The sequence below is a fragment of the Gymnoscopelus braueri genome (genome assembly GCF_963280865.1).
Source record: "Gymnoscopelus braueri genome assembly, chromosome: 17".
Lineage (NCBI taxonomy): Eukaryota > Metazoa > Chordata > Actinopteri > Myctophiformes > Myctophidae > Gymnoscopelus > Gymnoscopelus braueri.
Window position 1 is genome coordinate 22,991,640 of NC_137617.1, and position 15,804 is coordinate 23,007,443.

The 15,804-nt window shown below is 46.1% G+C and overlaps 1 protein-coding gene across 6 annotated transcripts in view; it reads left to right on the forward strand.

Annotated features, from left to right (window-relative positions):
• raraa (retinoic acid receptor, alpha a) overlaps positions 1 to 14,160 on the forward strand; it is a 205,194-nt gene extending 191,034 nt beyond the window's left edge. For 2 of the 6 annotated variants that reach the window (XM_080455506.1, XM_080455504.1), the window contains 7 exons: positions 2,730 to 2,877; positions 4,256 to 4,300; positions 10,665 to 10,825; positions 11,027 to 11,203; positions 11,785 to 11,989; positions 12,444 to 12,602; positions 12,919 to 14,160. In XM_080455506.1, coding sequence (XP_080311632.1) covers positions 2,730 to 2,877; positions 4,256 to 4,300; positions 10,665 to 10,825; positions 11,027 to 11,203; positions 11,785 to 11,989; positions 12,444 to 12,602; positions 12,919 to 13,115 — 1,092 coding nt within the window. In that variant the 3' untranslated portion in view covers positions 13,116 to 14,160. The remainder of the gene's footprint in view (positions 1 to 2,729; positions 2,878 to 4,255; positions 4,301 to 10,664; positions 10,826 to 11,026; positions 11,204 to 11,784; positions 11,990 to 12,443; positions 12,603 to 12,918) is intronic. The other 4 variants (XM_080455509.1, XM_080455508.1, XM_080455505.1 and 1 more) reach the window with 3 other exon arrangements.
• The last annotated feature ends 1,644 nt before the right edge of the window (positions 14,161 to 15,804 follow it).

The window sequence follows — 15,804 nt, forward strand, 5'->3', positions numbered from 1 at the left end:
TCCTAATAGGCAACGAGAAGGAGGGCAGAGGGGGAGGGGCACAAACAATGGCCCAGCCCATGAGCCGCTGGTGGCAGCCAATCAGGCAGTGGCAGGGGAAGGGCACCTTAGCCCCGTGGTGTCAGGAGGGAGTGGGTCAATCCCCTAGTGACCCTGGGGTCAGGTTCGGGACACCAACGGATCAAAGGACACACACACACGCACACGCACACACACTCACCCTGCTGCAGGACTTACGAGCGCATCCCACCAGCCATTGTATTGGGGCTGCGTTTTCTGTTTATGATGACTTCTCGCTAATCTGTTGGGAGATGATGCTTTAAGCTCCTTTGCTGGGTGGGGGGGGGGGGGGGGGGCAGGGGAGGTTTGTGGATGGGTCGAAGCTTCCTGAGAATCCTGACTATGGAATAATGTCTTTATTGCAGGAAGAAAGGGGGGACAGAGTATTTTACACACACACACACACACACGCACACGCACACACACACACACAAGCATGCTCATGTAGATGGGTGCAGCCTTGTTATTGAGACAGACGTAATTCTGTGTTGTGACTAAATGAGAAGTTTACTATGTCAGGATTATACTTCTGGATCAGCTGTGACACATTGGCTCCTGTCCAATGAGCCTGTACTCGAGTTTATTGCCTTTAATTGACCTAACACACACACACACACACATAGTATAATATGTTAAATCCCCCCCCCCCGCACACGTGCGTGCACATATTTTTTCTTCTTTGCTCTTATGTTTACAATACCAACATACCAACACCATTGCTCCACCAGGTTTCATTGGCATGGCATTTAAAATGTATTCACAAAGCAGAAAGCAAGTGAAAATAAAACTTGACATTTACCAATGCTGACATTTAATATAGGCCTACATGCTGACTCGAATCTATACACATTCTGGTGTTAAGATGATTACTATTATTATATTAAAGGCAACAGCTGAATGCATATAGATCTCACACATTTCCCAGATTCTGTCATGCACACACACACCTCCTAAAATCCTGTGTAAGAGAAGGACGTCTCCTCCACCAGTGATCACTGGCTCCTCCTGGTGCTCTCAGATGGGGGGGAACAGAAGATAGGAGGAGAGGTCGGTGATCCGGGAAGGACAACTTGCAGGCTTTAGTCCATTTGCCATCTGTCGGCCAGCAAAGCTAATCCCTTGGCATGGTTTGGGGCTCCCTGCCTGGCAGCAGTCACACCTCCACCCCCCAGCGGCGCCCCCAAAACGTGATCCTTACGTCATGAAAATATTTCCAGTAAACTGCTAAGCGTCTGGTGCCCCCAGGCACTGCGCACCAGACCATGTGCCCAGCACTTCTAGTTGATTGGCATTAACCTCTTATTGTCTTGTTAACCTCTCATAATATTAGGGAATTCCAGGGAATCATTTTCACTTTTCATGATAAAGGAAATGTGATGTTTTTCAAATAATGGACAGTAGGGCTGTGCAGTATATCAATAGTGAATTTGTCAATGCAATTTCAGTATATTTCCAATATTTTATTATGCAGCTGCTCTAGTAAGATGACTAGGGTATCATCTTATTTGGAAACTAGCCTCTTAAATTGTGCCATTTAGCTTTTGATTTAATTCATTTCAAACTCTGTATTGTATACAGTGCATTTAGAGCTGTGTTTTAGGAGAAAATGTCACTGCGCTACGCAGTAAAATCCTCAGTGTTTAGCTCTGAGAGTATACAAATGGAACCAAATGGACCCATAAGGCTTAAATTAACACTCAGAATTGTACAGAGTACACAGTCTATTTCAGTTTGACTTTGTCTTACAAGAATACTACTAGAAGAGGGCCAGCGACCTCAGCCGCATGTCTTTGGCATTGTGACTTTGCAAATGTCAGGCCTGTGTAAGACGAGTGCACGGCAAGTGTGTCGTTTGTATATTTTGTGTTTTTGGTCGTCCTCCATCTCTTCATTTTGTGGGATCAAAATATAGTCGCTGCACTCCCTACAGAACGTCTGCCTTTCCAGCCTCGCTGACAGAAGGCAAGCTCATTTCCGTTTGTACTCCGCCTCCCCGGATTCCAAACGAGGGTTTAATTTACTGTCATATTTCCTCTGATCCAGTTAGATTGAAAAGAGAAAAGGGTAGAAGGAAGAGGAGGGGTAGGAAGAATGGAGGGATTCCTTTTTTGTTCTGTTTTTTTTTCTTTTCTTTTCTTTTTTTACAGAAGTAGCGCCAGCCAGTCCACCCGGAGCTTAGACGTAGTGCCCTGTCCCTTACGGGTCCCTCACTAAACCCATTTCTAGGTTTCTGTGAAGACTCCTAGAAGAGCATTCATTCACTGATGTGTCATGGTAGGCTGCTACAGGGCAGGTGGGTGTGTTCATTCACTGGATGGCAAAACAGTGGAGGAGTGAATATTCCTCCCTGTACAGATCACTCCACACACTAAGCCCTTTAAGGGCTTAGTGATTGGTAGCTCATTGCCTTTAATTATGGCAGCATATGGCCACGCTGTGTACGACTGAACCGTAAGGGTCCATTTGGTTCCATTTGTACACTCTTCTGAGTTAAATTAACACTAAGTATTTTACTTTGTGCAGTTTGTTTATTTTTTAGGATGCTGACTCAATGTTGTTGTTTTTTGCCCCTCTCTTTTCTCCACTTGTTCTCCACCATCCAATCTCTCCTCCCTATCTCCATCCATCCCTCTCTCTCTCTCTCTCTCTCTCTCTCTCTGTCTCTGTAGGGCTTCTTTCGGAGAAGCATTCAGAAGAACATGGTGTACACCTGCCACCGGGAGAAGAACTGCATCATCAACAAGGTCACCCGCAACCGCTGCCAGTACTGCCGACTGCAGAAGTGCCTGGAAGTGGGGATGTCCAAGGAGTGTACGTGTACGAGTATACTACATTACCCAGAATGCCCAGCCCCTATACCTCACTCATGGAGAGCCCAAACGCTTAAAGGGATAGTTCACCCCAAAAACATTTTCTTTCCTATTGATTAGTCACCCCATGAAGACTGGAATATTATTTTTAGTTTTTGTCACATTCCTTAGCCAATAATTTGATGACCAGCAGACCGGTAGGCAGCGGCTCCGGTAGGAGACACAAAGGAGACTCTTTGTGTCTCCTACCGGAACCGCTGCCGGTCATCAAATTATTGGCTTAGGAAATGCGACGAAATCCCCAAAATATCCATGAATTCAAGTCTCCATGGGTTGACTAATCGATAGAAAAAAAGGTCATTTTGGGGGTGAACTATCCCTTTAATTCATTGCGTTAGCCTGGCCGTAAATTTATGAATCGCAGCATATTTTGCTCACACTCGCACTTTCTTGGTGATTTGTAAGCGAAGTTGCATAACACCAGCTGGTTGCTACTTGCTAGTAAGCTTAACCACTTTCAACCTGGCAACACATTATGAGCTTGTAGATTGGTTATTTTTGATTTTTTTTTCAAACTTGGACTCAAGTGGTTCTCAAAGTCGGGTTCGGGGATCCCCAGGGGTCCTTGAGGGGGTTCCAGGGGTTCCCCAGCAAAATGAGGAACAGGCGATTTGAAAATAGCTGATCTACAAGCTCATAACGCATTGTAGGTGAGTCAATACATGGTTTAACCACAAACAAATTGATACAAATGTTTTTCAATGGATTCTGGTAGTATTTGGCATGCTAAATAACATACTAAAAATCTAGGAAAATATGCCCTCCAGAAAGGCGTAATTTTCAAGATGGTGTCCAAGATTGCTGCCGGGAGCTAGAAATGGCTATATATCTCAATTGAAAAAAATGTTACAAAAGATTTTTCAATTGATTCTGGTACATCTAGGCATGCTTGATAACACACACAAAATCTAGGAAAATATACCTTCCGGAAAGGCTTCATTTTCAAGATGGTGTCCTAAATGGCGGCCAGGAGCTTAAATTAGTTACTGTATATCTCAATTGCAAGAATGTATACAAAACATTTTTCACTTGATTCTGGTACCTCTTGACATGCTAAGTAACATATTAAAACTGTAGGAAAATATACCTCCCAGAAAGGCGACATTTTTAAGATGGTGTCAAAGATGGCTGCCGGGAGCTTAAAATTGCTATATCTCAAATAAAAAAATTGTTGCAAACTGATTCTGGTACCTCTATGCATGTTTAAGAACATGCATAGAAAAAAATCGAGGAAAATACATGTTATAGTGGAACAGTTACAATGAATGTCCTTCAAAAGACTCAACATTCATTGTTGACATAAGTGGGGGAACTCTATCCTACAGGTTCCACCCCCAGTTCAGTGCAGCCAAACCGTCTGAAGCCTTCTGGTAGGTATATTTTCCTAGATTTTGTGTGTTATTAAGCATGTAATTGAGATGTAGCCATTTTAAGCTCCCGGCAGTCATCTTGGACGCCATCTTGAAAATTAAGCCTCTCCGGAAGGTATATTTTCCTAGATTTTTAGTATGTTAATAAGCATGCCTAGAGAAACCAGAATCAATTAAAAAATATTTTGTATAATTTTAAGTTTTATAGTTATTTTAAGCTCCCGGCAGCCATCATGGACGCTATCTTGAAAATGACACCTTTCCGGAAGGTATATTTTCCTAGATTTTTGGTATATTCTTAAGCATGTCTAGAGGTACCAGAATCAAGTGAGAAATCACTTGTTGCAATTGAGATATAGCCATTTTAATCTAGCAGCCATCTTGAAAACGACACCTTTTCAGGACGTATATTTTCCTAGATTTTTAGTATGTTATTTAGCTTGCCCAATACTACCAGAATCCATTGAAAAACCTTTTGTATACATTTTTTGGGGGTTAAGTGATATGTTTTCTTATATTGACTCACCTATTGCATTGTGATGCGGTGTGAGCTTGTAGATCGTCTACACACACATAAACATATTTGTGAAAATGTTTGAGAACCACTCACCTAGATAGACTTACCTATCGACGTGTGTGTGTGTGTGTGTGTGTGTGTGAGTGTGAGTGAGAGATAATTTGGATTGTAAGAGAGAGAGAAAGAGTTGTGAAAGTGCGAAGGCAGCAGTGATGTGGGCTGGCAGCAACAGTCAGGGTGTCGCTGAGCTTGGCATGCCTCCATGATGAATATGTTCTCACCTGCCGAGAGCGAAAGAGCAGGCGTCTGCTGCCATCACTGCACCCCAGGGGCTGTGTGAACACACACACATGCACACACACACACACACACACTTGTCAGACCTGATGAACTAATTGGTGGAGGTGACAGCTCACGGCTCAGAGACTGGCAGAACCGCAGTCTCGGTGTGATCACATGACGATAACACACGCGCACGCCTCACAGCGTCTCTCATACGGACGTGCACTAGCGCGATCATTTAGCACCGTTGTCCAAGCGCGCCTTCCCACACACGCGCACAGAGAAACCTGTGCACGTCTCCCCCTATAAGTATGTGTCCTCCTCTTTCAGACACACACATGCCTACTAGTGCGAATGCCGGTTGTATTGTCTGCCCCGTTGTGCTAAACGCAATGTGTTAATTTCACATTGTACAATCCCTCTACGTCCCTCCTTGTGTCCTTTTTCTGTCCCCTGTCATCCTGTACACCAGTCTTTACGGCATGTTGAGCACGGGGAGAGCTCCCCACGCCTCTAGGCTGTGGCCTACGGTAAAGGAAGTTATCCTCTGAGCTCCTTAGCTCTGAATGGGGCCATTAATCATGGTTAGAAGGATCACAGCAGCCAGTAGCTTTCTTACACACACCACCGGGCACGCTGTAGCCCTTTGCCAGGGGAGTAGGCTGGTACTGGAGGGCCATCTAGTGGCCGTGGGGCAGCACTGCACCGCAATGGTGAATTCCAGTGTGCTGTACTGTGAATATAACGTAGCGTTAGTTTGACCTAGTTGGGTTCAAGTTTCAGGGAGGGAGTTCACCTCGGGTTAGATCCGGCACTTATCGACACCAGTATACGTGTTGCCTTCTTTTTCACACACACACACACACGCACACGCGCACGCACACACACACACACACACACACACATGGGGCAATGTGCATGCAAGTATGCATAAAGACAAAAGTGCATGCACATACCGTACGCAAATAAGTATACACTCCTAAAACAGAAATGCATTCTCAGACAGCTATGTTAAACACTAGATTTCACACACACACACACACACACACACACACACACACACACACACACACACACACACACACACACACACACACACACAGAAGGCAGGCACCCCACTAGGCCTGGGGGACGTCTGGGTGACCTTGCGTCTGCCCAACAACGGTGCCAGGCCTTGTGCCAGGTGGCACTGCCAACCAAGACGGTGTCAGAAGAGGGGGTGGGGGTAAAGTGAGGGTCTACTACCAGTGGAAAGCCTGCGAGCGCTGTGCCAGTTTACTATCAGCCTGACAGCGTGCGATGAGACAAGACCAAGGCTCATGTCTCATGTAAGTGGATAACATGCTGTCAATACCTACCGACGTGCTTATCTCTGATCCGGAAAAGATAGGAAGAGATAGCTACAATTTGAAACATGTTGTAACTGATAGGGACGTGCTAGCTAATTGATGCACATTTGTACTTTGCACTTGTACCTCGGTTTTCTTTTGCCTTTTGCCAAGTTGTGAGTACACTGCAAAGCCATTGTTTCAAACCCTTTACTGTTATGTTAAAACCCAGCTAATGTGCCTGCTGCTTTCTAAATTCTATGTGTTTTTTGTGTATCAGACTGTCCTGAGTGGGAGAGATGGTGGTCAGGGATTTCAGTTGAAGAACTGTGTATAAGGGTGTACGGAATTGCATGTGTGCAGAGGTGGATGATGGGATGTTCACACAGGCTCCGCCTCCAACCTTGGAGATGGGCGAGAAATGGCCACGTCCACCAGTCAAGCCTTTCCACCCTAGGCTCTTGCTCTGAATGATCCTTTAGGCCCACCGTCCCTGCATCTATCTAGCTTATGTGTAGCACACAAACCTCTTCACTAACCAGTCCTCGTAGGATGGATTGTTTGGCTGTAGCAGAATAAAAGAGCCAGTAAAGGAACACAGAAACAGAATCTTTGAGTCAAGACAGGAAAGAAAGAATAGATGGAGAGAGAGGGGGATTACGCTCGAGAGCATAGAGAGGGAAAATGACAGAGTGGAGAAGGGCATAGAAAGAGAGAGAGGGAGAGAGAGGGGGGGGCTGGAGGACAGTGAGAGGGAGAGAAAGTTTCATCACTGTCGGCGACGGCAGTGCTAGGCGTGCACATGGCGGCAGGGGGAACATTGACATCCATTGAATTTAATCTGTGTGATGGACGAGCTGCCAGGACTTTAATTTTCCTCCCTCGAATTATCCCCGTCTGCCCCCCTCGCTCTATCTTGTACACACACACACACACACACACACACAGGCACACACACACACACACACAGGCACGCACGCACAGTCACGTACAGTCATGCACACAAATACACACAGGTGCAAACAACGAAGGGGAAAAAAATCATATATTAACAGTGTGTGTCGCAGCACACAGGCGCACGTACACGCTATTATGAAACCCACTATGAGAACAAATGATGGAGTGATGGCCATGCCTGCTGGCATAGTATTCTGCCTGTGTTGCACGTGAGCTCAGCTGTAAATCATATTTGTGGTGATGAACGCACAACGGATCTGTGCACAATTCGGGACAAACCGTTTCCCCCAGTTTAGGATTTGTATTCACGTCATTTATTCGAAAAAGACGCAATGCTCGGCGCCAGCATGTACACAGCAAACACACACACACACACACACACACACACACACACACACACACACACACACACACAGACAGACAATCTAACACAATAAAAAAGCAGGGCGGTATTTCTTTCATCCATGCTCCCCCGCCAGTTTTCTTTCCCCCCCTCGAGTTATTGCATGTGGCAATTTGCCATGACGGATCGCCAGTCGTCCCTAATAGTTCTTTAATGACTTCATTAAATTGTGTTGTGCGGCTTATGATTGTGCTGCCAATTTGTCAGTGTGGGGAATGTCTGGGCGCTAAGGATGCCCCAGTTTTATTTGGGAATTAATTGGACATCTCCGGCACTGCCCACCCAGCCTTGCCCCCACCCCCCAAACCCACCCGCCGGGGCACCAGGATGAGAGGGCCAAAAATGGTTGGAGGGGGTACGCACATCACTTAAGACTGCACCTGGCTTCACCTCACGTGTGTGTGTCTGTGTCAAAAGCATGATTGTCAGTGATGTCTATTTTAGTGACTATCCTAGGGCATATACTGTAAATGCAATAAAACAAAACACTGGAATACCGTGCAATGCAAATGCCTAATCAGCCCATATCTGCTAGTAAGGCTCCCCTCCTGGTGTGATGGTTGGCAGTAGTATAGTGTGGTGTCAGACCTCCACCTTTACCTCCGCCACCACCCCCACTCTTCAACGTAATCTCACAGCCAGGGAGGCCCTGTCTGCAGGCTGATGAATGACACACGGCCCTGAGTAGAACATCCCACACTGTCACAGACGCTGATCCCCCGTCAGCTTGAGCCGCCCTCCCCTCTAATGGCTAAGGTTAGAATCAAGAAGGCGGGGGAAATCTGATCCGAGGTCAGTGGCTAAGAGAGAGCATGGTGCCCAGCGGCAAATTTGGGCGAGAGAGAGAGAGATGGGTCTGGGTGTAGATGGCGAGCAGAGATAGAGAGATGATCATGAAGGGGAAGTGTCCAATTGTGGAAAGAGGGTGCATGAAAAAGAGAGCAGGAGGCATAGAAGGAGAGAGAAAAAGACGATGTGCTTGTGACCAACATAGATAAATAGAGGCATATGTTAGAGCAGGCATTCCCAAACGTTTCCATGCCAAGGTTCCCCCAAATATCCATAACCTCTGGCTGCAGCCCCGCACTGCGAAATGGCAAAAACTGAATCCAGAAATCCGATCTACAAGCTCACAACACCATCGCATGTGAGCTATCAGTAATCACATGCCTGAAATAGGAACACCAGGTTGAAAGTGGTTAAACTGGCACAATAATCTTAGCTTATGAATTTTTCATTTTCCTCTCCTTTCCAATTGGCCCCCCGTGCCACCCTCTGGCTGGCCCTCCTGTGGAAACCTGCGTGTTAGAGAGAAAGAGAGCGAGAAGGAACGAGAGAGGAGGGGAAAAAAGCAGAGGAGAGCAAGAAACCTGGAGGGTCTTTTTCCAGAGTGGGCTCAGCAGCCCAAGCTCTTTTAAAACCATTAGCGGCAGGATATTTGTCATATTATGTTATTAGATTAGCCGGGACCCCTAATGAAAGCTGTGGCAATTTGTCAGCCTTATGGATAGCTCCATCCGGCGCTACTATTTATCACCTAGCACCTCACCCAACCCCCAGCACCGACACACACACAAACACACACACACATACTGTACATACACGTGTAAGCAAACACACACACACACACACACACACACACACACACACACACACACACACACACAACCCCTGTCAGAGCCCTATACCCCAGGGTGTGTGAGTTGAGCATTGGGGTGGAGTGGGGGGAGCCGAGCGATGGACAGATCCTGTAATGGGATTCCAATGCTAAACACCCTGCAGAGTGGGGGTTTTTTTTTGGTCATTTGGGATTGAGCTCACCGCTCCCAGACGGATCGCCCAGAGGAGAAACGACAACCCCTCGCTTTGGATTATTTCAACCCCCCACCCCACCCTCATCTCCATTACCTCCACAACCATTCACCCTCCCCCTGTTGGTGGGTACCGCCTCCCACCGTTTGTCTTTTGGTGTTGGACACCGGGAGAGGTGTGTGTGTGTGTGTGTGTGTGTGTGTGTGTGTGTGTGTGTGTGTGTGTGTGTGTGTGTGTGTGTGTGTGTGTGTGTGTGTGTGTGTGTGTGTGTGTGTGTGTGTCTGTGTGTCTGTGTCTCAACTGCTCCCTAGTTACAGTGCTACCAACTCCTCTCTCTCTTTCTCTCTCTCTATTCTACATCTTCATATATCATACCGCTGCGATGGTGTTACCTCTCCTGTTTGCAACATTGCGTCTTGCTTTATTGCTGGATGTGCCCCTCGCCTGTATCTCGGTGTCGCCGTGTCGTGGTGTAAAGGGAATGAAAACAGTTTGCGAGCTGGAAAAAACACATAGGCCGACCAGTTTCTGTGTATTTTACACTAGGTTTTATTATATCGGAATGTCGTTTACAACTATTGATTGAAGTAGACGACGTTGGTGGAATACGCAGTGGCACAATTGTAGGTGCAGAAGTTTATCTCTTGATATAAAGCTTAGGAAACCAAGAAGGTTTCAACCCTAACCCTAAAGGTCCTTAACACACCTGGAGCGTGACTAATAAACAATCTGAAAATACGTTTGTGAATATGTCACATCAAATTATTACTTTGGTGACGCCTCATTCATATAGGTTGATGCTTTTATTCACAATGAAAAATTGACCTTATTTTAAAAAGAATAATATTATTAATAATAATAATTACGTTGCTTTATCACTGTATGTTCTCATGTCACAGCCGTTTAAATTACTGCCAAATAAACGGTCCCAGTGTGTAAGGACCATAACCATTTTTTGTAGTATTTTCAAAAACTCAAAATGGCCGCTGTGTGCCCTAACTCACTGTCCTCTCCCTCCCTCCCTCTTTGTATCTCCCCTCTTTCTCTCTGTTTCCATCCCTTCAGCTGTGAGGAACGACCGGAACAAGAAGAAGAAGGATGAGAAGAAGCAGGAGTGTACAGAGAGCTATGTGCTGAGTACCGAGACCGAGCAGATGATTGACAGGGTCCGCAAGGCTCATCAGGAGACCTTCCCCTCTCTCTGCCAGCTGGGCAAATACACTACGGTCAGCAACTGACAGACTGTGTGTGTGTGTTTGCGTGCATATGTGCGTGCGTGCAAGAGAGATGTGCCAGTTTGTGCATGTATACTTCTATGAATATTTCAGTTTCAGACCTATTACAGGGGTGCATTATGTGTATCTAGTCAACCATTATATTAAGCTGTCAATAAAATATCAAATATCCCTCTTCTTTCTCCACCACAGAGTAACAGCTCGGAGCGGCGCGTGTCCTTGGATGTGGACCTGTGGGACAAGTTCAGCGAGCTCTCCACGAAGTGCATCATCAAGACCGTGGAGTTTGCCAAGCAGCTGCCCGGTTTCACCACGCTCACCATCGCCGACCAGATCACACTGCTCAAAGCTGCCTGTCTGGACATCCTGGTGAGGACGAGAACAGAGAGATTGGAATCTTTATTGTGTGCACTCGGAGGAATTGTGGCAGAGCTTGAAAACAAAAACAGAGATAGAATGAATGCATACTTAGACACCACAAGACCCAAAGACAAAATACCATATACCAGTGACAGTCACTTACCTTTGGGTACCGTTATGGCTTAATGAGGTAGTTAAGCAATTAAGTGCGGCTGAGAAGATAATCATGGTGTATTGTTTGGCTTGATTTGTTAGTTTATGTTCCAGTTGAAATACTGTAGGTGTGTGTGTGTGTGTGTGTGTGTGGTGGGGGGGTGCCTGGTGGGTCAGGCCACCGGGTCAGTGCGCCATAGACCATATGGTCCTTATGAGCACAAGAACCCGGGTTCAAATCCAACCACCGTCTTGTCTCGTATGTCTCCTCTCTCTGCCCTTGGTTTCCTGTCTCTTTACATAATAAGGCAATTAAATGCGAAAAAGGAAAGAAATTAGTGGGGAATTGCATGGGACCAACCATGAAATAATCAAATGTCCGCAAACCTCATGTGAGCCTGTGAAAGCACTCTAAAACCAGTCGTTTTCTTCCCCAGATTCTGAGGATCTGTACGCGCTACACGCCAGAGCAGGACACCATGACCTTCTCAGATGGCCTGACGCTAAACCGAACCCAGATGCACAACGCCGGCTTCGGCCCCCTCACTGACCTGGTGTTCGCCTTCGCCAACCAGCTCCTTCCACTGGAGATGGACGACGCAGAGACGGGATTGCTCAGCGCCATCTGTCTGCTTTGCGGAGGTACTGCAGGAGTATTTCTGGTTTGAAATATACAATTAATAAGGCATTGAGAAGACATTCATCCAACAAGTCAGCCAACAACATGTTACGCAGGCATCAAAAATATTGTTTTCATTATATATTCACATTTGATATTTGTACATTGGATTAATTGTGAGAGGCTTAAATAGGTTAAAATATTAATTTATTTTCAGGGTAAACATTTATTCATTTACAATCTGAACCCTCATAATGGTGTATTTCATAGCCTATTCAAGCATGTCTCTCCTGTCATTTATCATGCTCTACTTGTCACAAGAAAACAGTGACCTGTATCAATTGTTACTAACACACAATCACTTTCCTTTCTTTAGACAAGTAATCACTGAGCACCACCTAGTGGCTAAATGTGGACATGAGTGGTCAGTGAGTATTAACCTTGCACTGTGTGTCTGTCTGTCTGTTTGTTCCTCAGACCGTCAGGACTTAGAGCAGGCAGAGAAGGTGGACGTTCTACAGGAGCCCCTTTTGGAGGCCTTGAAAATCTACGTGAGGAAGAGAAGGCCCCACAAACCGCACATGTTCCCCAAGATGCTGATGAAGATCACCGATCTCAGAAGCATCAGCGCCAAAGGTCAGATATTGACACGGGTTAAATTGTTTGTTCACGTACAGTAGCTGTTTTGCAGCATTGCTAGCTGCCGTACCAATAGTATTTCTGCAGTAGGATGGAAATCGTCCAAAGCTAATAACAGATGCTTTTCTGAATGGAATTTCAGCGAGTAACTTGCCGTGTGAAAACACAAATAAGTTGTCCCTGTGCCATTTTGACGAATGCCAGGTCACTGTCAAAGCTTCCCTGTTATGTTCAGTTCCAACGAAAGTCTAAATTGGTATGATGTGACAACTAACTTCAGTGCCTCATCTCTCCCTCTCTGTTCTCTCCACAGGAGCTGAACGTGTCATCACCCTGAAGATGGAGATTCCCGGATCAATGCCGCCTCTCATCCAAGAGATGCTGGAGAACTCGGAGGGCCTGGAGAGTGGGGCGACGGCTGCTCGGTCCAGCGGGGCCCCCCCAGGCAGCTGCAGCCCCAGCCTGTCGCCCAGCTCCGCCCAAAGCAGTCCAGCCACACAATCACCGTAGCAAACCCACCTCTCATCCCCATCTCTCTCTCTCGCTCTCTCTCTCGCTCTCTCTTTCTCTCTCTCTCCCTAAGCATTTCTCCCTTTGAGGCTCTGAGGTAGCGGGCTTTGGGGGGGCATGGGGGACTCGATCCTGACTGAACACAGGAGATCGGCGTGCTCCGACATCCTCCTTCTCCCCATCCCCTCCAGCGACACCCTCCCGCTCCCCCCGCAACTCCTGCTCTGCCCTCCCTCGCTGTGAGACACTTGTGCCGACGCGGAGGGAAGGTGGCGCCCAGTGCGGGCCAGGAGGGTGTGAGTGGCGGGATGCCTCCCAGAGACCGTTAAACCGTAAACACTGCTGATGATCTCGTCCTCTGTTCCCCACTTCCAACGCTCCACCCCTCTCTCCCCCGTGAAGGACTGATGGGAACGAAAATGAGGGGGAGTCCAGTTTAGTGCAACGTTGGGAGAGCAGTCCTGATTCAGGCACTTAGAGCGAGGGGTGCGGAGAGACCACAGAGAGAGAGAGAGACAAAATGGACAAGACAGACAATAAAGAGACTTAACGGACACCAGACACTTTTTTCCCCCCGTTCATCGTTGAACTCTGTGGTGAATCGCGAGCATGGGACTCGTCAAGAAAAGCCACACTCCCCAGCTCCTCTTTAAAGACTGGGTCTTTTCTCCTCTTCCAACTTCAGAAAACAAACTGATTTCTTACAGAAAAGATATATAAATATATATAGAAAAGTTAAGGAACTATTGCGATTGACTTGTCCACGCACAGAATGGCAGGTTGGGGGAAAAAAAAAAAAAAAAAAAACAGAAGAGGACAAGTTTTCTGAGATTAGAAACTGTTGTATTCCTTCACTGTTTTAATCTTTTCATACCCGTAAAGAGGAAGATGTTTCAGTTGTTTTATCACATACTGACGTTAATTAACAAAAAGAAAAACAGCAAGATGTTGCAATTACTCTCCTATCTACACACACACACACACACACACACACACACACACACACACACACACACACACACACACACACACACACACACACACACACACACACACATAACATAGCATACACTCGAAACAAACACAAATGTGCACAGAAAACTAGTCGCAATGAATATCACATGCTATTCCAGGCTGGGTTGGTTTTCCTTTCTCCTTTTTCTTTTCTTCTTTTTCTCGCTGCAAAGAGAATGGGGGGTTAAAAAAATGATTGTATTAACTTTGGTTGTATGATATGGTCACAGGTCCTTTCAAGAAATCAGATTAATGAAGATTCTTTATTAAGGTGTATTTTAAGTAGCCTATGAGTTCATGTATATAAGCTGTATTCATTTCTTTAAAACTATGAAGAGTTTAGCCTTCACCTGATTTAAAAAAACAACAAAAAAAAGAATACCTTTTTTATGTGTTTTTGTTTCTAGGTTTGTGATTCAAGAAAAGACATTGTGAGAACATTTAACTGAAGGAAGGCATCAATTATGTTTTATGTCCTACTAGATGCTGGGCAGATCTATGTAGCCATATCACACTGGCTGACTGCTCCAGAATGTCTCTCAAACAATTTCATTCTCCCTCTTAAAAAAAACAAACCCTTTTTACATAACAAATTAGCACTCTGACTGGGGCATCGCTTTTTGGCCATGTAGCAGAACAAAATGGTGTTCCTTGGGAGTGGTGGAATGAATGCCGTTTTGGCGCTATCCGGGCACAGGCCAGGCATCTGGGCTCTTGCTCCAATGAGAGTTACGCCTGATGTGTACTTGGTTTATGCACACCGAAAATAGACGATCTACAATTTCACAATGCATCGCGGTGCGACATATTGTGTGCTTGTAGATCTGCTATTTTCAGTGCACAACACCGGCGTGCAACTAAATATAACTCAGGCCTTACAATGTGAAGGATGGCATACGTACATACTGTATTCAAAACAAACCCCAAAACAGAATCACTCGTACTCTCAGAACTAATCAGTGTGGGTTGGGGTTGGTTAAGTATGTAGGTTGGAGTGGCTTATTGTTAGTGTCAGCCAAACAACAGTGTCTAGCCCCTTTACAATGAGCTAGACCCCTAGCAGATGGATTGCTGAGATGGAGCACCACACCTACTGTCGGCTCCCAGTAGTTACCCAAGCAGTACTACTCACGCCGAGTTGACGGTGCCTGGGAATGGGATCGAACCCAGAAACTTGTGGTCCAAAAGCTAGTGCTCTGCCGAATGAGCTACCCAGACACTGAAGTGGAAATAGACCCTCGAACCAGGCGATCCCTCTACTATGTCTATTGTCAGACAAGTGAAGTTCCCTAATGTGATATTTGTCGACTATGCCGTCACTAAGTCTTCATGAACATCAGCAACCTGTGGTAGAAATGAATGTGACCTTTGGCCGGATCCAGAGCAACCACACACCTGTGATTGACTTCACGCCAAATGCCATCACTGCTAACACACATCCCATTTAGACCATCATTACTGTACACACATACACACTGATGTCTCAGGAAGGAATCATTTTGTGTGCTTTGCTTGTTCTTTGTAAATGTTCTCTTGTGCTGCACCCCCCCACCCCCCGGTACCCTCCGATCACACACAGACACCGATACACATCCCTGCTACTGAGCCCCGGAATTGTTTCGATCAATCACTTTTGTTTAAACCTGGTATGCCAGGAGTTTTGTAGAGAGAGGGG